Source organism: Callionymus lyra, chromosome 12 (genome assembly GCF_982586985.1).
Source record: "Callionymus lyra chromosome 12, fCalLyr1.hap1.1, whole genome shotgun sequence".
Classification (NCBI taxonomy): Eukaryota; Metazoa; Chordata; class Actinopteri; order Syngnathiformes; family Callionymidae; genus Callionymus; species Callionymus lyra.
Window position 1 is genome coordinate 17,516,637 of NC_141829.1, and position 20,831 is coordinate 17,537,467.

General features: G+C 45.2%; 4 protein-coding genes across 4 annotated transcripts; all 4 read right to left on the minus strand.

Moving 5' to 3' along the window:
• Positions 1 to 219: 219 nt before the first annotated feature.
• On the minus strand, positions 220 to 7,990 carry LOC148068492 (titin-like). The gene is made up of 20 exons (XM_087804616.1): positions 7,709 to 7,990; positions 7,246 to 7,533; positions 6,836 to 7,123; positions 6,498 to 6,752; positions 5,849 to 6,136; positions 5,328 to 5,432; positions 4,979 to 5,264; positions 4,728 to 4,911; positions 4,317 to 4,400; positions 3,975 to 4,242; positions 3,387 to 3,647; positions 2,915 to 3,124; positions 2,759 to 2,836; positions 2,661 to 2,687; positions 1,749 to 1,805; positions 1,382 to 1,426; positions 848 to 898; positions 673 to 741; positions 408 to 467; positions 220 to 308 (listed from the first exon to the last, which is right to left on the minus strand). The coding sequence occupies exons 1-20, from the start codon at positions 7,953 to 7,955 to the stop codon at positions 220 to 222; spliced, it is 3,240 nt and encodes a 1,079-aa protein (XP_087660742.1). The 5' UTR covers positions 7,956 to 7,990.
• Positions 7,991 to 8,137: 147 nt separating this feature from the next.
• On the minus strand, positions 8,138 to 12,690 carry LOC148068493 (titin-like). The gene is made up of 11 exons (XM_087804617.1): positions 12,555 to 12,690; positions 12,210 to 12,488; positions 11,858 to 12,145; positions 11,510 to 11,806; positions 11,115 to 11,396; positions 10,261 to 10,539; positions 9,897 to 10,178; positions 9,530 to 9,808; positions 9,171 to 9,458; positions 8,690 to 8,968; positions 8,138 to 8,448 (listed from the first exon to the last, which is right to left on the minus strand). Exons 1-11 carry the CDS (start codon positions 12,688 to 12,690, stop codon positions 8,138 to 8,140), a joined length of 3,000 nt encoding a protein of 999 aa, XP_087660743.1.
• Positions 12,691 to 14,126: 1,436 nt separating this feature from the next.
• On the minus strand, positions 14,127 to 15,178 carry LOC148068494 (CAVP-target protein-like). Its single transcript, XM_087804628.1, has 5 exons — positions 15,109 to 15,178; positions 14,714 to 14,992; positions 14,373 to 14,651; positions 14,174 to 14,288; positions 14,127 to 14,130 (listed from the first exon to the last, which is right to left on the minus strand). The coding sequence occupies exons 2-5, from the start codon at positions 14,865 to 14,867 to the stop codon at positions 14,127 to 14,129; spliced, it is 552 nt and encodes a 183-aa protein (XP_087660754.1). The 5' UTR covers positions 14,868 to 14,992; positions 15,109 to 15,178.
• Positions 15,179 to 15,592: 414 nt separating this feature from the next.
• LOC148068495 (titin-like) lies at positions 15,593 to 19,704 on the minus strand. The gene is made up of 12 exons (XM_087804629.1): positions 19,585 to 19,704; positions 18,842 to 19,120; positions 18,123 to 18,686; positions 17,693 to 17,974; positions 17,347 to 17,625; positions 17,003 to 17,284; positions 16,615 to 16,893; positions 16,210 to 16,497; positions 15,938 to 16,138; positions 15,860 to 15,895; positions 15,693 to 15,791; positions 15,593 to 15,627 (listed from the first exon to the last, which is right to left on the minus strand). The coding sequence occupies exons 2-12, from the start codon at positions 19,092 to 19,094 to the stop codon at positions 15,593 to 15,595; spliced, it is 2,598 nt and encodes an 865-aa protein (XP_087660755.1). The 5' UTR covers positions 19,095 to 19,120; positions 19,585 to 19,704.
• Positions 19,705 to 20,831: the final 1,127 nt, after the last annotated feature.

The window sequence follows — 20,831 nt, forward strand, 5'->3', positions numbered from 1 at the left end:
GGGGACATGAAGAGGTGAGAGAATGCAAAGCTGTAAATGCATCAAGAAGCACTGGATGGTACCTTTCTCTGGTAGTCCAGGCTTCTTGGGTGGTGGAGTGGGAATTTCTACTGCCTTCTTCCTTTCTGATGTGTCTTTTGAGGTACATTTAAACAGAGTTAAACACAAATGACATACACATGTAGGTAAAAGAAACCCAAAGAGTTTTATGTAGAGATGTTAAGCATTGACATCTCTACCTTCTGGACCTTGCTTCTTTTCAGTTACTGAAACCACAGGGACCATCTCTTCCACTGGTTTCTTCTTCTCTGGAGCATCAAATCAGGATAAGGGTCAATATTTGATACCAGTGCATCTTCTTCACACAGGTGTGTTTGCACATGCCAGTGTCTAAAGTATTTTGGTACCTTTAGTCTCTGGTGGTTCCTTAACAGCAGTCATTGGCTTTTCCTCTGGTTTTTTCTCAGCTTTTGGGATTTAAAAGACAGTGAAAGAATTAACTTCACCAGCAAATATTTGTGCTATATGCAAAGCCACAACGCTAAGCAGAAGCATAGATCTCAAGACAGAGAAGGTCAAAGAATGCCACGATTTTAGGTGGGACACATGGCTGGGTGAATGGAAGAGGGTGTGGAGCACACGGCGAAGCTGAAAGTGCAAGTGGATTTGTACCTTTTCTTGGGACCTTGCTCATCTCTACTTTCTTGGTCTCCAAAGTCTCTTCCACCACAATGCTGGCAGCTGCAGAAGAGAAACACAATCATCATTTAGGTTCACCTTGGCAGATGTTAGCAATGACATGAACACATATGCAAGCCTGAAAGTCGGCTCCACAAACACTGGATACCTTCTGCTGTGGACACTGTCAGTGTCTCTTCTGCCCAGCTCTGGGTCTCCACTGACAGGACACAAGGTAGACAAGAGAGGTGTTACTTGTTTCCTACCACAAACTGGAAATCTTGTAAGTTAAACACTACTAGGTCTGTCCCCCTGGTTCAGGTTTGCCCCAAGACTTTGGTGTGACAGTGCCAGACAGTGTTTACAAATGTGTTCCAAAGTCAAGGCCACTTCTCAAGTCAAAATCTTTTCACTCTCAACTTTTTACTCTGAACTCAACAGAGGTTTTTGTAGGTCAATAGCACCTTGGTTCAGCCACGTGCGTCCTAATTCCGCACTGACTCTGGGATTTCAAGTCGGCTAATTCGGAAGTTCCTCAATTACTCATTGGTAATCGGTGGGGGGTGCCTTGGGGCAGATGCAGGGAAATGTTACGGCGTACACAAGTAACACTAATGAAGATAAGGTTTTACCCTCCTCAGCAAGTCAGTGATCAGACATCAGAGTTAGTAAAGCCAACAAGACAACAGAAAAACAAACAAACCTCGCTCTTCGTGTTTCTCTTCGTACTGATAAAGCTCAGTCGACTCTTCAGAGACAAAGACAACATAATTATGCCTCGGACTTTAGACACAATATATAAGGAGGCTGACTGTGTAAAAGAAATGAAGAAACAGAAACTTGCAGTGACTTGATTTACAAGGGATGATGAAGTTGAGCTCAAATTTACATCTCAATCCACCAAAATTAGCTTCATCACTTCAGTTTTAAATTTTAAGAGTTTTCACAGCCACAACTGGTTACATGGCCATAGGAACTTGTGAAACAATTGGATTCTTGGCTGCTGGTTTTTCTGAGGTCCAGTTTTTCTACACAGTCTTTGAAAAGTCAGGCCCAGACTTTGGTCTTACCTTGTATTTCCAGTGATGAAGCCACCTCGGGCCTCTGAACGGATGAGTCTGGCAAATCTACAGGGCACAGAGTCAACCCTAAGTCATACAGCAGAGTCGAGACAAAGCAAACAGAAGAGCTCAGGAGACATCCTGATAGTGGACCTCATCTATGGAATCACAGCTTGTCCACCTCCCCTCGACCACACCCCTCCCCTCATAATGTCTCATAGATCTAGATTCCATACTAGTAATCACCTTTAGCTGGGTTTTTTTTGTCAAAGTATAACTGTGTTTCAGCTTCTAGTGCTTTATTTTGTCATGAACCTGAGTTTTCAAGTAATTTTTAAGTAAACTTTCAAGATTAAATTACAAAGACCTATCAATATTCCTGTAACAGCCGCTTTACAAAGAACAGTTGAAAGCATGAAAAGACGCTTTTTACAGTCAGACCTGAAGATTGGCCTGACCTGAATTAGTCAGACCTGATCCAAACGGCAAGACTCATTACTTAAATATATTTTAGACCAAGAACTGCATTCATGACTGACCACAGGGAAATGTGGTTTTCCACAAGTAGACATGCTACATTGATCAAGTCCACAGAAAATCTCCAGCAACAAGGCTGATGACAAGTCAATCCTGGACAAGGTTCCCCCGGAAATACAAGAATGGTGATGGGGCGCTAGCAAACATGATGCTTGACATTAGGCTCAAAAGGTGACCTTTAGACATATCAAATCAGGTTTTTGGGTGAAACTGGATGTGGATGACAGTCCAAAAAAGCCCTGCTTGCCAAAGTTGGGTCCATGTGTGACTCAGAGTGCTTCGATAACTACAACCTCTTGACCACTTCAAACATCTCAGATACTCCTCACCAGTTTCACTAGCCCTGCACATTCTGAAAACCCCTGCATCAAAGGAAATACTTACCAAAGGGAACCATGGCTAATTCGATCTCTGTGAAAGATGGAGAATTTAGGTTAGACACTCTGGAATCTGTTGGCGCAGATTGAGTAAGGAGTCTGTACCTTTGCCCGACAAATAAAGCTCAGCTGTGCTTTTAGCCTCGCCACGCGGCTCCAATCTCACAATCACTGAGTACACGCCTACATGGAACCAAGATCAATACTCATCAGAACTGGGACCAAAGACCAACACCTGCTTGCTGCGCTCAATCTACACACCTTCGTCTTCTATTGTCACATTTCGGATCACCATGAAATGTCTTCGGCCTTCACTCGTGAAATTGTACTTATTGCTCTCTTTCAGTTCCCAGGTGTCTTTGTACCATGAGACGATGGCATTGTCAAAGGAAACCTCGCATTCAAAGGAGGCCGATTGGCGCTCATTGACCTCCACGTTGTGGATGCGTTTGGTGAAATGAATTTGTTCAGCTAGAACAGACACAAACGTAAAGGTCAACACGGTCACAAAGCAAGACACATCGAGTGCTAGTGTGGTTAGACAAGATTGAGAGTTGGATAAGTTGGGGAGTGGATTGAGTTCAGGCAGATGTCAGGTGAACCGGGGAGAGAGTTTTGAGGTTTAAAAGGGGTTAATAGAGAGAAATCCCTGAATTAAAGACAGTCAGGATCATTGAGTCACAAGAGGTTAGTAAAAGAACACCCTTCACATCTAGTAGGTCCAGGTACAAACCTTCCACCCATAGCTCAGCGGATGACTCCAAGTTATTGTACCGGCAGGTATAGCGCCCCTGATCTTCTGTCTTGAGGTCCTTTATTAGAAGTCTCTGAACCTTGTGTTTGACCTCAGATGTGAACCTTCCCTTTATCTTTAATTGCTGGCCATTTTTAAACCATTGCGCCTCCACATTGGGGACAGACAACTGACAAGACAGCGTGCAGGTCTGGCCCTCCTTACCCGAAGTGTCCTGCAGGTGCTTCTCCACCTCCATCTCTGCAAGACAAGGAGTGTCAATTAGATCTGACCTTCTACACAGAGACAATTACCCTTTTTGTTTAAAGCAACTATATTGAACATTATGATATTATTTATTATAAACTCCGAGCTGAACTTAAAATATGCTCTACAACATGCATCATTTTTTGGGTGTCCTTTTAGGAGTGCTTGTCTCTGTCAACCTGACTACATGTGGTATTTGAGAACTAAGATCAACAGAGTTACACTTCTCTTCTTTTTTAAACCTTAGGTTTAAATTTTGATTTGACCAAAGAAGACATCTGGATAGAGGAAATCAATGCTGTCTGGGAATGTTTAGCTCACCTGACACCGTCAGCTTGGCGCTGGAAATGTGTGGGCCACAAACCACCCGGTAATTTCCCTGATCAGTCAGCTGGCACTTCCTGATCTTTAACAGGTGGCGGTCTCCATTGACATGGATGAGGTACTTGTCCGAGTTGTCCAACTTCTGCGTACCCTTGTACCAAGACAGCGTGATCTCCGGGTAGTTGATCTTTACCTCGCACTCAAACTGTGCCTCTTTGTCTTTGAAGACAGACTGATCACTAATGTCCTTCACCACACTGACTGGCTAAAGGGAACAAACAAAGGCAAACCGTTCACATCCTGACAAGCTGATGAGATCTGAACACGATAGAAACTAACCTCAGTTCTCTCCATCCGCTTCTGCAGGTCAGCCACAAGCCTTGCCATGTCCTCGTCCGACTCTCTGTCTACACGTTCCACTTCCTGTTAATGAAAACCCTTAGCTCCTTGGCTGATATTTAAATGATGCACTTAAAACCTTTTTAATACAAATGTTTTTGGTGGTTTAATAATGAATTTATAATATAAACATTTATTTATTGAAAGGTTTGTTTATTATTGTATAAGTGAATGCAATAATTTGTCACAGAAGACAAAAAAAAACATTATTATAAAAAAGAAATACTTTCTTTTATACATACACTTTGATATTGAAATTCAAATTATTAAAAAATATGTTTACCCTTAGCCCAACCTTTCCTTATAGCCTTGTGATAAGAAGAACACTTCAGTCCCACACCCTATACATACCGGCCGTCCACTTTCCTCTGCCTTCTCCTTCTTCAACTGCTCGATGGCCTGCAGGAGGCCGCGGTAGTCTGTAATCCCATACATGCGGGCGTACTTCTCATATTCTTTAGGATCAACGTTCCTCAATAATTCCACAATGTCAATGTCTTTTTCCTCCTGTGGACTCTTTTGTTTCGATGGCGTCCTAAAGAAAAAGTAATGTGCAGTTTTGACACAATTTCTGAGGTCACTATACTCCGTGTGTGACTCACTTCTTCAGTTTGGCCCGCAGATCTCCATCTAGTTGTTCTGCCTCCTTCTTCTCATCAACCTTTAGGGCAGCGCTGCACTCGATCTCACCGTGCTTGTTCGAGGCCACACAGCGGAACTGGCCCGAGTCTGACCTGGTGGCCTCGCGGATCTCCAGCTTGGCGTCCTGACCTTTCTGCTCTACAGAGATTCTGCCGCCGTGTGTGAGTTGGCGCCACTTCCCCTTCATCCATTTGACACTGGGGATGGGGTCACCACCCACTTTGGCTATGAAGGTGGCAGTTCCCTCTGCAAAAAACAGGATCAATACAAAGTCCATGGGGCTAATGGGGAAGCATGAAAGTTTTTTACTTTCTGTGACGATGGTATTTTGTGGCTCCTCAATGAAAAACAGCTGATTCAGTTTCTTGGTAGGCGGAGCCTCTGGAGCCTCAGCGGTGGGGAGGGACTCTTTCTCTGCAGGAGAGAGGTAGAGGGATGATTCTGCTCTGTCAGCCATTGCTGTTAAAGTTGTTTAAAGATTTTAATCTATAAAATTATAATATTTTAACAATCTGTAATTAACTATCTTCATGAATACAAAACATAGAATACTTTACTCTTTACACAAATGAAACTTTGACTCATTCGAAGAGAAACAAATACCACAAGACAACAAAGATCACCTCACATATCAGATTAATGTGAAAGAATCAATGTTAGCTGCTGCCAAGTTTAAAAGACATATATTTCACATTGCTTAATCGTCATGTCCATCTATCATGTGGGCTACAAATCCCTCAAGAAAAGGTTCTCTTGCGAAAAAATGTACATACCAAGTCTGCAAGAAGTGAACTGTAATGTGACAAGATTTTTTCACAGACTGCTGTTACCTTCCACACTGATTTTGGCTTTGCAGAACTCGCTTCCAGCCTCATTCGTCGCCTTGCAGAGGTAATCTCCAGCATCATGCCTTTTTACTGAAGCAACTTCCAGACAGGCCGTCCCATCAGAAAATTTGATTGAGGTGCTACCGCCTAAAGACACCTCCTTCCTGTCCTTCATCCACTGGATCTTGAGGGGGGGCGTGCCACACACATGACAGGCCAGGCTTAGCTTGCTGCCCTCAGCGATCGACGTGTTTTTTAGCGGGATGTCAAACACTGGTGGCTGTTTTGCTGCTGCAGAGACCAGACATCAAACTCAGCTCAGCTGATAAACAGATACATGCTAGTTTATCAAAAGATGTAAGAGCCATAACACATGTCACATAATAAACATGTTGAGTTTCACCAGAGATAAAAGAGTAAAAGACTATGAACGGATACATTCTGAAAGAGAAAATCTGTTAAAAAAAATAAAAAAGAGAACCAGAAAGGTGAAAAAAAGACACATTTGATCTTTTTTGGGATGGAAAGAATGGATAGATGGGTCAGAGGTAAGAGATAATTGTCACAACTAAGAGGGTTGACAACAGGGAGTTGTATCTGCTAATGGATTACCCACCTGAGATTCCAACAGTAACATCACAGGATGTCTCACCAGCCTCATTAGAGGCATGAACAGCATAGGTGCCGCTGTCAGCTACGCAGCTGCTCCTGATGCACAACACAACCACGTTGCTCTTAATGCTGATGTCATATTTGTCCGAGGTAAAGATTTCAGTTCCATCCTTGAACCAGCGCAGAAGAATGGGCTGTGAGCCTGTAACACGTCCCTCCAACTTGACCAGCCTTCCCTCAGTGTCCTCCATGTTCTCTGAGGGCTTCTTGGTAAACACAGGTGGGTTCTTGCGCTCTGCAAACAAGAAGATTGAATTGAGCAAGATCCTCTGACAGAAGAAGAAGGAGACGCTGCATTGGTGTGCCAATGCTTGATACCTTTTACAGTGACATCAGAGGAGCATGAATCTTTGCCCACATCATTGGAGGCTTTGCAGTAGTAGCGGCCTGAGTCTGAGTGATCACACTTCACGATGCTCAAACGGGCCATGTTGTCCTCACTGCTAATCTTGTAATTCCCACCCGAACGGATGTCCTTGTGGTCTTTAGACCATGTGACCTTAATGGGGGCAGATCCGGTCATGTGACACTCCAGCACAACACTTTCTCCCACTGTTATCTCCTTCGCAGACAACTTCCTGTCAAATACTGGCGGGTATTGTGGCTCTGTGGGCCAGAGAGGAAGAGACTGACCTTCAGACAAGGTCTCAAAAACGGCCACAAACAAGGAAGTATCCTTATAAGAAGATCAGGGCCGCTTTATAAAAAAAATAAGAGGGGTAACCAACCTTGAAGGGTAAGTTTGGCACGGCAAGTTGCTGTTCCTACATCATTTGTGGCGACACAGCTGTACTCGCCGGCATGCCTCATTTCTCCACAAGAAAGAATTAGTACAGCAGTGTTGTCATCAAACTGCATGGAGAAGTCCTCGTCCTCAAACAACTGCTTGCCGTCCTTTAGCCACACCACCTTGATTGGGGACGAGCCTGCCACCCGGCACTCAAACGTCACAGGCTTACCCTTGGTCTGCTGCAAGCTAGTGATCTTCTTTGGGAAAGAGGGTGGCGTTTTGGCCTCTGGAGGAAAAGAGTTAGGTAATCTGTTGACATCAGACCTGGATTCATGTTTCAAAGATACTTAACCAAGAGAACTTCGTAATTACAAAACAACTGAGATGATCAACTTTTATCTGTTGATCTAGCTGACCAGAATGTGGAGACTATTAAGAAGAAGATGCTCAATGCCTCTTACCGAGTACGCTGAGCCTGCAGGTTGAGGATGCTGTACCGATTTGGTTCTCAGCCTTGCACGTGTATTCACCCGCATTGGCTTTGCTGGCCTTGCTAAGCTTAAGGCAGGCCACTCCCTTTGAGAACTCGATCCTGCAGGTGGGGCTGGAGCGCACCTTTCCGTCTGCCTTAAACCAGGACACCTTGATCTCAGGTGTCCCTGCCAGCTTGCACTTCAGACACACTGGATCTTCAGCTGTCACCTCCATCAGCTCCAGAGGCTCCACAAAGTACGGCGGCTCTGCATAAATGAGCCTGATAAGACACCTGCTGAATTAAAACTATACTGTGTGTATGTGTGTGTTTCTAAACCTCCTTCCCATGCAACAGGAACAGTGAGAGACTGATGTCATCATCAGCACCATAGAACATCTGGAGTGTTTAAAAGTGTTTAAGTTTGAAGAAGAAGATGATTCTTACCCAGTACAGTCACAACTGCCTGGCAGGAGTCATTGCCAGCATCGTTGGACACCTGACAGGAGTAGGTTCCAGGGGACTCTTTGTCGTCTGTGTTTAGACATTCCAGCAGACAAGAGCTCTCCGTCGTTGTGACATTGTACTTGTATGATGCAAAGATCTGCTGACCGTCTTTGAACCAGGAGACAGAGATTTTGGGTGTCCCCGCGTAAGAACACTCCAGCGTTAGAGGTTTGCCCTTCTCCACCGACACGTCCTTCAGCTTCTTGGTAAATGATGCTGGCTCTAAGGAGACAACCATAGACTTGAGTTAAGCTTTTCAGAATCTGATTGACCAAGAGTCTTGCTGGAAACTTGAGTCCACAATGAGTTTCATCTCAGAGATTATTTTCAGTAGCATTGCACATCCTTGTGGACCCCGAATGTCACAAAAAAGAAACAGACTCATGACTGATGGAGTTCTAAATGAGTCCATACTGGACTAGTCAGACAATTTGTAGACTGGGGAGTGTGAATCACCACTGACCTTTGACACCCAGGTTCACCTGGCAGCTTTCCTTGCCAGCATCATTGATGATTTGACAAGTGTACTCGCCGGCGTGAGACGCATCCACCTTAAAAAGCTGAAGCGTCACCTGGTTGTCTTTTAGAGAGAAGCTGCATGAGCGACCGGCAACCAGCTCCTGAGTACCCCTGAACCAGCGCAGCTTGAGGGGGGCACTGCCCTTCACCATTGCTGTGAAACTAACGTCAGAGCCTGGCATAGCGTCGACAGGTTGTGGTGCCACCACAAAAGATGGGGGCTCTGTGTGACAGAAAGAGTGGCAGGTATTAGTAGATTACATTATGAGTGTGAGTATTAAACACACTGTTTTTCAACAGAGGTTTGTTTTCGGCTATGTGCATTCATGTTAATGTCGGTCAAAATATGTTTCTTTATGAAGGTGCTTTTGCACGTTTGATATGTATCTATAAATCATGCATTTGTGTGCTTGTTTGTTTTAGACCTCGGACTGCCAGATTGGCGCTGGTCTCGGAGGATCCCGCCTTGTTGATGGCTCGACACTTGTACACTCCTGAGTCGGACAGCTTAAGCATGGGCAACTTGAGGGTGCAGTTGTTGTCGCAGAAGGAAACGTCACAGTTGGGGCTGCTCTGGATCTCCTGGTCATTGTGGTACCAGGAAATAGTAAGAGGTGCCGACCCAGAAACCTTGCACTCCAGGTCTCCCGCCTTGCCAAGCACAGAGTTGCAGTCTTTCAACTTCCTGGAGAAGGATGGGGGGATGAGTTTGTCTGCAGAAAGAAAACATTTGTCAGATTATCAGAAAAAAAAATGTCTAGAGGTTCCAAAAGAGGTCTCCGACCTAGAACAGTGAGGTTGATCCGGCTCAGGTCCTTCCCGACCTCGTTCATGACCTCAAACGTGTACTCGCCAGAGTCCATCTTCTCTGTGGCAAGCACATTCAGACTGGAGATCATGCGAGAGAAGGAGATCTTGTACTTTCTCCCGGAGGCCAGTTCCACTCCATCCTTAAACCACTTGGGTACAAGCTCTGGCGTCCCACACACTTTGACTTCAAGGGCGGCGATGTCTCCAGCAGTCACGCTCAAAGTCTCTGGCTTGTCCACGATCTTGGCAGGTTCTGGGGCCAAGAGAAGAAGCAGTAATTGAGTGAAGCGTGTGGCCGAGTGCCCAAGAACTGGAGAGAAGGAGAGAATTATCGTACGAACCTAGGACAGTTAAGTTAGCCATACACTCCACGCTCCCGGCATCATTTCGGAGCTGGCAGGTGTATTTGCCCGCCGTTGAGGCGTCAGCCGCAAAGACTTTAAGAGCGACCTTGTTGTTCTCAAATGTGATTTTCCTGTTGTCGCCGTCCCTGAGGATGTGATCCTTGTCTTGAACCCAGGACACAGTAATGGGTTCAGAGCCCTTAATGGTGGCCACTAGGGTCACTTCCTGTCCCAGAATCACTGTCATGTTAGACAGTTTCTTCACAAAAGATGGTGGCTCTGGGGAGACGAAAAAAAAACGCAAAAATGTTGAGTCAGCACGTGACAAAGTAATTCCAGATGACTATTCTTCTCTACTGACCTCTGAGTTTAACAGTCGCCTGGCAGGAGTCGCTGCCTACACTGTTTGAGACTTTGCACTCATATTCACCGGCGTCGGAAGGCTCAATCCCAATAAGATGCATCGTGGCCGAGCCACCCTCGCTCACAATCTTATACTTCCTATTCTCCATCAGAGGTTTAGTGTCTTTGAACCAGGTGACCTGATATGGCATGGTGCCACTCATCTCGCAGTACAAACTGACGTCTTTGCCCTTCAGAGCCTCCACAGGTTGAGGGACTTTAATAAAAGATGGTGGTTCTACAGGAGGACATGATACCATTACAGAGGAAACATCAGTGGCAAAAAAAACAGGAGACACTTGAAGCTGAAAACCAGAACTGGTTACCAGTCTACTCTAAAGCTAACTTTTTAGGTTTGTGATAGATGTTAAAGCTCTGCTGTGTATTTTTTTTACATGCATCTGGACAAGTGAAAAAAGGGAGACTGAAGAAATGAACGATACACGACTCGAACAATAAGTCAGGTGTAGGGCACCCGTGACACAGCAGGTTTTGTGTGGAAGGTATCTGATATTTAAGAAACTTTAGAACAAGCTTTCCAATTTAGTTAGAAATCTTTAAATTAATCTATGTTGGCGGACGGGGCAAGTGTTCACCCAAAAATGGGCCTTTATACAATAATGTTGTAAACAAGATTCATCTCAGATAAAGAAACCACAGGCTGTGATGTTATCCAATCTAGACTAGAATTTGAGATGGGCATTTGTTAAAGTCAGATGGATTAGTTGAGTTTTAACAGACTTTTTTTTTTAATTTTGGATTCAGCTTCAAGTAGAGCAGTGCTTGTGTCACTCAAGGTAGTGACCAACTGACCTTTAACCATCAGTGTGCTGCTGCAGCTGATGCTGCCAGCATCGTTCTGAGCCTCACAGGTGTAAACTCCATCATCCTCAAAAGTGGTGTCCAGCAGTTCCAAGACTGCTACAGAGTCAACAAAGGACATCCTGCAGCGGCTGTGCTCTGTGACTCTGGTATCCTGTTTGTACCAGGCCATGGTAAGAGGCATCGAGCCGGTAATTTTGCACTCAAACCGCAGTGACTCGCCCTGCTTGACAAACTTAGCAGCAGGAAGCTTCAGCACAAACTCAGGAGGTTCTGGAATATGAAAATCAAAACATTAGCAGGTTGAAACTGAGTAGCTCTAGTCAACAGAAGCAGCAGCAGTCATGTTAGAAGCTGGATGAGAGGGAAAAATAAGGGACTCCAACCTTTGACTATTAAGTCTGCACTACAGCGCACAGAACCTGCATCATTGCTGACTTGACAACAGTAAACTCCACTCTGACTGACAGCCACAGAATAGAGTTCTAAGAAGCAAGAGGATCCTTCCAGTCTGGTGAAACAGGACCGACCAGTCAGGAGCTCTGTGTCTTCCTTAAGCCACTTCACAATAAAGGGCGGAGTTCCTTGAAATGTGCTTTTAAACCGAACGGTGGTGTTGGGCAGAGCTGCTTGAGACTCAGCCAGAGTCAAAAAGCTTGGAGGTTCTGAAGACAAGATGCAGCCTGTTAAATAAACATAGCGACAAAAGCATTTACACAGAGAAGCCGTCTGACCTTTGACCAAGAGCAAGCTGCTACATTCACAGCTCCCGGCTGCATTGGTCAGCTGACAAGAATAGACGCCAGCATCAGCTGATTCCAGCTGTTCAATCTCAACAGACACAGAGTTGTCATGCTGGATCAGTTTATGTTTCATCCCGCTGGAAATTTTGGATCCATCTTTTTCCCACTTGACAGAGATGGGCAGCGAACCCGATATTTTGCAACAGAGCTGAAGGAAGTCGCCAAGAACTTCCTGCATGTCTTTAAGTGGTTGTGTGAAACTTGGCGGAATTACTTGTTCTGTTTGTAGATAAAGTGCAAGTTAGCTTAACGGATTTTCACTGCCTTTGAAATTGAAACTGACCAAGCACCACCACACTGATCCGGCAGGTGCAGCTGCCAATGTGGTTTTCCACCTGGAAGACATACTCTCCCTGGTCCTCCTTCTGGGTGGACTGGATCTTCAGGCGGCTCAGGTTGTTTTCAAAGCTGAGCTTGTGCTGCCTGATGGACTGAAGCCCCTGCCCATCTTTCATCCATTTGACTTTGAGCTCTGGAGACCCAGTGACCTTACACTCCAGACTAACCGGATCTCCAACTGTAACCTTGATAAGCTCTGGCTTCTCTTTGATTTGAGGGGGCACTACAACAACAGAGAAAACAGCTGTTGAAGGTCTGCGGCATTGGCAGCAGATGTCCTTGGTCATACCTTGCACGTCCAGGGTCGCAGAACACTTCTCCAGACCCGCCTCGTTGACCACCTGACAAGAGTACTTCCCCCTGTGACTAGCCTCACAGGCTAGAATCCTCAGAGTGGCAACATTGTTCTCAAAGGTTCTCTCCATCGGTGAATCATCTAAAATCCAGCTTCCATCTTTCTGCCACTGCACAGCAAGAGTGGGAGAACCCTGAACAACACATTCAAGCACGACTGCTTGTCCGAGAACCGTATTTGTGTCCGCTAGTTTCTTGGTAAACGTGGGTGGCACTGGCAGACAAAATGAAAAACACTCATTATTAGACGATGATAATGTTAGAAGTTTCCTATAGGTTTACGCAGACAGACCTTTGAGGCTTAGAGTTGTCTTACACCAACAACTTCCGACCTCATTAGAAACCGTGCACTGGTACTCCCCGGCGTCCACAGCATCACATTTATGCACATCAAGACTCAGGGAATCGTTGGTTTGGGAAATTATATGTTTGGCACTTGCTTTGATCTCTTTTGCGTCTTTGTGCCATATAATGTCAAAAGGTGGAGTTCCAGAGAGTAGGGAGCTAAAGCTAGCTGTCGCATCCTTCACAACGTCAGCTGGAGCCAGCTCCTGAATGAAAGCTGGAGGTTCTGGTATTGGCAAGAAAACACGTCATTTTGCTCTGAAGAGTAAGAAATTTGACATTACTGTGTCTGCAACCATGACTAACCTTTCACCTTCAGCTCCATGCTGCAGCTCTCACTCCCGGCCTCATTACGAGCCTCACAGTAGTACAAGCCGCTGTCTTTGGTGTCAGCTACCTCCAACTCCAGAGTAGCCACAAAGTTAGCAAATACTACCCTACAACGATGACTTGGGCTGATCTCAGAACCGTCTTTGAACCAGTAAACATCTATTTCTGGCGTCCCTGTCACCTGGCACTCAAATACTTTAATTTGCCCAGGCCGGACAACCGATAGGCGGGCTGGGGTTTGTGTGAACTTTGGTGGCTCTGAAGGAAGTGACAGACAGACAGGTACAGAGTCAGATACATAAATAGTTAATCTGACACAAACTGTATTTATGTAGAGAAGTGAGGCAAGAACCTTTTACAAAAAGAGTGGTCTGACAGGAAGTAGAGCCCACATCATTTTCAATCTCGCAGATATATTCTCCAGAGTCAGAGCTTTTGGCGAAGAAGAGCTCTAGCAAGCTGGACGTGTTGTCCTTTAACACCAAACACTCAGAATTGGATGACATTTCCTTCTTGTTCTTAAACCACTTGATTTTGATTGGAGGGGTTCCAGAGAACAAGACATTAAACTGGACCTTGGAGGCAGGCAGGACATTCATGGATTCTGGTTTCTCAATAATACAGGGGGGTTCTGCAAAAGCAAGTATAATAACATGTCACAGGTGTTGGATGCAAGTACACCAAAACTTTGGGATTGTGTCCAAACCTTTGACTAACAGGGTTCCAGAGCACTGAACCTTCCCTGCTTCGTTTTGAGCAATGCAGGTGTAGCTGCCACCATCTTTTCTATCTAGATCAGAAATCTCCAGAAAGGCCACGTTCTCAAAGAAAGTCACCTTATGTCGGCCGCCAGACCTAATTTCTTTGTCATCTTTGTACCACTGGATCTGTATCGGCAGTGAGCCTGAGACCAGGCACTCTAGGTGGGCAAAAGACCCTCTGATGCTCTCGGTTTGCTTAAGTTTTCTGGTAAATAATGGTGGAATAATTTGATCTATGACAAATTTTTAAAAAAAGAGACAGTTAGATAAAAAGTAAGATAAAAACCAAAAGATTCGTCATTCAGCCAGTGACTGACCAAGAACGTTGATAGATGCTTCACAAGAACTGCTCCCAACATCATTGGACACCTCAAAGACATAATCACCAATGTCGCTTTTTTCCGTTTTAGTAATCTTCAGAACAGAGCTACTGTCTGTGATTTGGATCTTGTACCTTTGGCCAGCAGTCAACTCTTTCCCACCTCGTAGCCAGCGAGCCTTCAAAGATTTTGTCCCCTTAAACCTGACTTCAAGAGTGGCTGGGTCACCCTGAGTCACACTGATAGACTTGGCTTCCTCTGTGATCTTAGCTGGCTCTGCATTGGAAACAAAACAATCGTATTTATCCTGGTTATCTCAGTTAGAGTTTCTAACAAACCTTTGACAGTCAGGACAGCAGAGCAGGTCTGACCACCAGCCTGGTTTTTGGCCTGGCAAGTGTATTTTCCACTGTGGTTTGTCTGCAGACTGCTGATGTGAAGCAGAGCGACCTTGTTCTCATAAGAAATTTGGATGAGTTCACTCTCTTTCATCTCGTGGTTGTCCTTGAGCCAGGTCACAGAAATGGGTTCAGAACCCTTCAAGGTGCAACATAGAGAACATTCACTGCCCAGGAGGGGACTGAGGTTCTCCAGCTTCTGCACAAATGTTGGTGGTTCTACAGGAAATGGACATTAGAAGTCAGACCTCCACTTGAGATAGACAGTGAATAGCTAACTTCAACTAAAATAAAACGACATAGTTAATCGTTACAGCATGAAGTTCTTAACAGACCTTTAAGAGTGACTTGACATTCACAGGTGCTCTTGCCAACTTCATTCTCAATAGTGCATTGGTATGAGCCGGTGTCCCCTGGCTCCACAGCTAGCACTTGCAAGACTATCAAATCTTCTTTGACAGTAATTCTGTGTTTTCTATCGTTCCGAATCAACTTGCTGTTTTTATAAAATGACACTGTAAAGGGAGCGGACCCTGAAACTTGGCCTTCCAGCACCACCTCAGAACCCTTGACAACATCTTTGGACTCCAAGCTACGAATAAACGCCAGTGGCTCTAAAAGACACACACAAAAATAACTAATTTAATATCAATGTTACAAAGATCAGGCCTAAGGAAACCATTTTCATCAGGATGTGGGCTCCAATTGTCACAAAGTAGGAGCAGTTGGAACTGACCTTTGACAGTAACAGTTGTGTTACAGCGGTCACTGCCAGCTGCACTGGATGCCACACAAACATAAACACCACCATCTTCAATTTTACAGTCCTGTATCTCCAAAGTGGCCACAAGCTCCTGAAATGTCATGGCATACTTGGGACTTTGGAAAATCTCCATTTCATCCTTGTACCATTTCACACTTATTTCTGGACTGCCCGCCACTTTGCACTCCAACTGGGCAGAGTGAGAGCTGGTGATGAGTTTGGTAGCTTCAATCTTCCTCACGAACACAGGAGGTTCTGAGTCAAGAAGCAGAAGACTGTTATAAACATTGAAAGGACAAGGCTACTGCCAACAAGACCTGCACCTTTGACAAACAGTGACGTTGTGCAGTCCACCTTCCCTGCGTCATTGGACACAACACAAGTGTAACAGGCAGAATCACTTGGTTTCACTGAGTGCAGCTCCAGAGTACTTGAAGTGGCATCCCTCTTGATGAAAAAGGCGCCAGCAGTCACAATCTCTTTATTCTCCCTGAACCACTTTACTGTCAGAGGGGCTGTTCCAGTAAAAGCCACCCTGAGGGACACGGTAGCTGCTGGAACAACCTCCTGCTTCTCTGGCGTCTCTGTGAATTCTGGGGGCTCTGGAGCCATTTAAAGAGAGTTCCAAGTTAGCTACTGTATATGCCAATAAAAACAAAGAAAATAAGGTGACCTTTTACGTAGAGTGTGCCGCTTGTCTCTTTAAAGCCAGCAGAATTTGTTGCTCTGCATTTGTACACTCCAGAGTCTAACTTCTCCAGACGGAAAACCTTCAAAGTGGCAGAGTTGTCTTTGAAATCAGGGAGATATTTGACCCCTGACTGAATTTCTTGGTCATCTTTGAACCAAACTACGGTCATGGGTTGAGACCCAGAAACTTTACAATCCATTGAAATTTCATGATCAACAGTACCGTCCACTCTTTTCAGGGACTTGGTGAAAGTCGGCGGCATAATGCGATCTGAATGTCAAAGAAAAAACATGTTGAAGAAGGCTCACAATAACTCTAGTGTGGATCTTCACCTCAGCAGCAGCCCAATTACAGAACAAAAGAAAGTAGAAACATCCAAGAGCTCACCCAGGACTGTCAGTGAGCACATGCACTGGTCTTTCCCCACTTTGTTGGACACTTCCATTCTGTAATCTGAAGTGTCGGCTCGTGCTGCTGAAAGTATCTTCAAGGTAGCAATGTTGTCTTTGGTGGTCATCTTGAATTTGCGACCACTGATCATCTCTTTTTTATCCTTGTACCACTTTACAGTTAGGTCCGGGCTCCCTGAAAATTTGCACTCGAGACTGGCTGAGTCCCCAGCAGTCACGCTGATGGACTCTGCAGGTTCTAGGATTCTGGCAGGTTCTGTGACGACATTGATCAGTTTATTCATGTATATAATGGAAGAGATGGATCAATTTATACATGAAGATAAAGAAAAAAGACAGTAAAGAGGTTAGCGGGGATATCTGACCTTGTACGGTCAAAACAGCTTCACTTTTCTGATGCCCAGCCTCGTTCTCGACTTGACAAGTGTATTTGCCTTCATGGTGCAAAGCCACAGAAGTTATCCACAAACTGGCAACATTGTTCTCAAACACCATTTTCATGTTCAAATCATCGTCTCGTAAAATCTCAGAGTCCTTCATCCACTTCACGTTTAGAGGTGAAGAGCCTTTAACAGTGCCCTGTAGTTTCACTGTGTTTCCTAAAATTACTGTGGCACTTTCAACCCTCTTGGAAAAGGTTGGTGATTCTATGAAAACAACCAAGAGTGTAAAAATCACTTTCATCGGATTGTTGTCAAGAGCTACTAACCTTTCAGCTTGGCCTGGGCCTTGGTTGTGACCTTCCCCACATCATTAGATATGACACAATGATAATCTCCAACATCTGCACTCTCAAATGGACGGATCTCTAGCCTTGACAAGGCCTCCTGCATGACAATTGTGTACTTCTTGTCACTGCTAAGAGCTTTCTTATTTTTGAACCAGCAGATTTCAAAAGGAGCCGTTCCAGTGATCTCACACTCCATCTGGGCTACTGTGCCCTTTACCGCCTCTAGAGTCTGCAGCTCTTTTCTGATTGATGGTGGTTCTGAGTGACAGAGTTTGTGTGTTTACCAAAAGAGGCTAAAACGAAGCAAGTGAATGATGCAACAAACCTTTAACAGACACAACAGAGTTGCAGCTTTCATGGCCAGCATGATTGGACACCTCACAGGTGTAAGTTCCGCTGTCGGTCACCAGCAGGTCGGTGATCTCCAAAGTGGCAATTCCACTTTTAAAAGAAATTTTATATTTTTCCCCATCACTAAGTTCTCGCTCGTTCATGAACCAGTGGATGTGGAGCAGGGCTGAACCCTTCACACTGCACTGTAGGCGTGCAGAAATACCTTGTCTCCATGTGAGCTTGGCATCCATTTTCTTGACGAATATTGGTGGCTCTGTTTGTTTTAAGAGAACAAAGACCTGTCATAACAAGACCAGACAAACAAGTGCCCTTGTGCAACAAAAAATAAAGCAGTGCACGTGTTAGAATTAGCAGCCAGTGCTAATTCACCTGTTTACAAGGGAACTGTTCAAAGAACTTACCTTGAACTGAGATCACCGCCTCACACGAGGAGCTGCCAGCCTCATTAGTGGCAGTGCACACATACTTCCCAGAGTCCTTTAGTTTTGAGCTGGGGATCTCAAGAACAGCAACTCTGTCCTCAAAGCACAATTTGGACTCCATGCTCTGATGGACCTTCTTGCCATCTCTGGTCCAGGTTACGGTCACACCAACATCCTCATCCACCTGACACTCCAGCCTAAGTGGGTCACTGATAGCGAGCAACAGCGGCTCAACCTTGTTTACGAAACTGGGCTTTTTGATTACTCTAAGTTCGGAGGTGAAGGTGGCAGTGCCGACAATATTGGAGGCCTTGCACATATACAAGCCCTGGTCAGAAGGCTGCAGGCTTTTAATGTGAAGAGAATATTTGTTCTTTTCACATTTCGTGACACATTTTTCCGTGGAAGAGATGATGATATTGTCCTTGTGCCAGACAACTTCCAGCGGGGACGATCCAGTCAGGGAGCACTGGAACATGGCTGATTTTCCCACAAATAAAATCATGGGCTCTGGTTTTGATACAAAAACTGGCGGGTACATCTCTATGGGAAGCAGGTAAAACAGACTTTAGAAGATAATTCAAACAGCATCTCTGTACCATAACAGGGATGTGTCGCAAAAAAAGCGGATTGACTAAGGGCGTCAATAATTCTCTCATTCTCTCTGTACATTTTTGAAAACCTGTGGCGGTTCTTACCAGTGACAACAAGCACAGCAGAGCAACTGTCTGAGCCGTGTTGGTTGGTGACTTTGCATGTGTATTCATCACTGTCAGCTTTGACAGGGTTGAGGAGCTCCAGAGAAGAGTTGGTGTGGCTGCCGATGATCCGATACTTGTCGCTTGGCTTGATCTCGATGCTGGACTTAAACCACTTGAAGACCGCATCAGGGGCATCCTCGATCTCACATTCAAATCTGGCATGACCTCCAACATTTATTTCCATCGGCATGATCTTCTGCTTGAATACAGGTGGCACTGCAGGAGAGAGAACAAAGATGTAATGATCAAATGAGCAGAGTTGAGCGGATCTGCAACAGTGATTATGAAATGAGAAGAGATTTGTGGATTCTTTAAGGAAACAAAAGCAGCAAGAACACAATCCCCAGATTTTGTGCAATCAAGATGTGCTTGGTGCAGGTGACTGGGGGATGTGTTCAGGCAACAATGAGGAGACAGAGTTTTCAGAAATGAAGAGATGTGATGGACCTGGAGGAGGAAGATGTCATGCAAATGAAAAGCATGAAAGACGTCTGAACACCAGATTCCACCATGAGCGTGATTCTAGTGTTCAGAAGGTCATGAACGGAGGTGACACTGGATGAGTTAGTTGGGCCCAGTGACCTGCTCAGCTGTATCAAATACTTTGGAAACAGGATGTGGTGATTAGTGGTAAGGGATGGAGAGAGGACATCATGAATAGACTGATGTGATCATCAAACCTCGTGAGACCACCGTGAGCCTCGATGACGTTGTTGTCCTGCCGACTGGATTCTCAGCCTCACAAACATACTCTCCATCATGTCTGTCCTTGATTACTTTTGTGATCGTCAGTGTGTGAGTGTCGTTGTCAGTGTAACACTTGAACTCTTGACCAGATTGCACTAAATGCCCATTAAAATACCACTTTGCCTTCGAAACATACTTGATGGTGGTGGCAAAAACGACCTGACTCTGTTCCTCCACACACATGTCTGTGAGGGGGGACAATAAGTCTGGCTGCTTTTCAGGTTTTGTGACAACTTTCTGGATAACCTCCTCTAAGTGTTCCTCTTGAATAACAAGAGTCTGGTAGGAAGGTGCAGACTGAGGAGTCAAAACAACAGAATGTTCCTCACTGCTTGTTTCTCTTACTGACCTCACTTCCTGTCCTGAAACCTGGACTGACTGCTGGAAAGCCATGTGAGACTCTGTGGTAATATTGATCTGTGACGCAATTGTCCGGTCAATTGTTGTTGCTTTTAAATCCTCCACAACAACCAGTTGCTGAGCTGCAGCACACTCGATCCTTGTTCTGGACTCTGTCATCACGGCAGCAGCCTGGGAGGTAACAGCAGTGAGAGCTACCGTGCTCTCCCCCACGTGTTGACTCTCCACTACGGAGGAAAACACCTCCTTGGAACGTGCAGCTGTGACCAGCGCTCTTTGAGGCTTGTCTAGCTGCATTGTTCCAGGCTGATCGGAGGTCAGTGCTGACGCTTCCTGGTACACAATTGAGTGAAAAGCTGCCTGCAATTCAGTTCTGAGGTCAGCTGTCTGAGGATATTCTCCCTGGAAAGCCAGGGTGATCTCAATTGGTGCCCCAGGTGTGATGATGAGGTATGTTAAGAGGGTTCTCTTCGGTTCTTTCTGAACCCTGACCTCCTGTATTTCCACAGGCTGAAGACCACTGACAACATCTGCCAGTAGTACACACTGATCACTGGTGATAGCAGACTGGAGGACATCTCTAAGTTGGTGACGAACGTTAACACCAGTCGGCTTTGGCAGCTCAATAACAAAAGTCAGCTCTTTGGGCAGGGCTGTGCTGTCCATTGACTCAGAGACCAGTAATGACAGTTTAGGTTGAGTAGTGACAATGGCTCCGGTGGACTCAGACTTGCCTACAGCCTGTGCTACTTCTCCAAGCATAACTCTTTTCTCATCCATCACAATGGACTGCCTGACTGACTGGCCCTCCTGAATCTGA

Coding starts and splice junctions, on each gene's coding strand:
- LOC148068492 (XM_087804616.1), bottom strand. CDS start 7,955: ATGGAGGTGACAGCTGAAGATCCAGTGTGTCTGAAGTGCAAGCTGGCA. Junction 7,124..7,245: donor TGCCAAACTTACCCTTCAAG/GTTGGTTACCCC, acceptor TCTGGCCCACAG/AGCCACAATACCCGCCAGTA. Junction 3,125..3,386: donor CGCTGAGCTATGGGTGGAAG/GTTTGTACCTGG, acceptor TGTCTGTTCTAG/CTGAACAAATTCATTTCACC.
- LOC148068494 (XM_087804628.1), bottom strand. CDS start 14,867: ATGAAAGAGAGTGAACTCATCCAAATTTCTTATGAGAACAAGGTCGCT. Junction 14,652..14,713: donor TGCTGTCCTGACTGTCAAAG/GTTTGTTAGAAA, acceptor TTTCCAATGCAG/AGCCAGCTAAGATCACAGAG. Junction 14,289..14,372: donor AGCATCTATCAACGTTCTTG/GTCAGTCACTGG, acceptor AATTTGTCATAG/ATCAAATTATTCCACCATTA.
- LOC148068495 (XM_087804629.1), bottom strand. CDS start 19,094: ATGCCGATGGAAATAAATGTTGGAGGTCATGCCAGATTTGAATGTGAG. Junction 17,626..17,692: donor CTCTGTTGTGTCTGTTAAAG/GTTTGTTGCATC, acceptor TCTGTCACTCAG/AACCACCATCAATCAGAAAA. Junction 16,894..17,002: donor AGCTGTTTTGACCGTACAAG/GTCAGATATCCC, acceptor ATGTCGTCACAG/AACCTGCCAGAATCCTAGAA.
- LOC148068493 (XM_087804617.1), bottom strand. CDS start 12,690: ATGGAGAGAACCTTTGAGAACAATGTTGCCACTCTGAGGATTCTAGCC. Junction 12,146..12,209: donor GATCAGTGTGGTGGTGCTTG/GTCAGTTTCAAT, acceptor ATCTACAAACAG/AACAAGTAATTCCGCCAAGT. Junction 9,459..9,529: donor GATCAACCTCACTGTTCTAG/GTCGGAGACCTC, acceptor TTCTTTCTGCAG/ACAAACTCATCCCCCCATCC.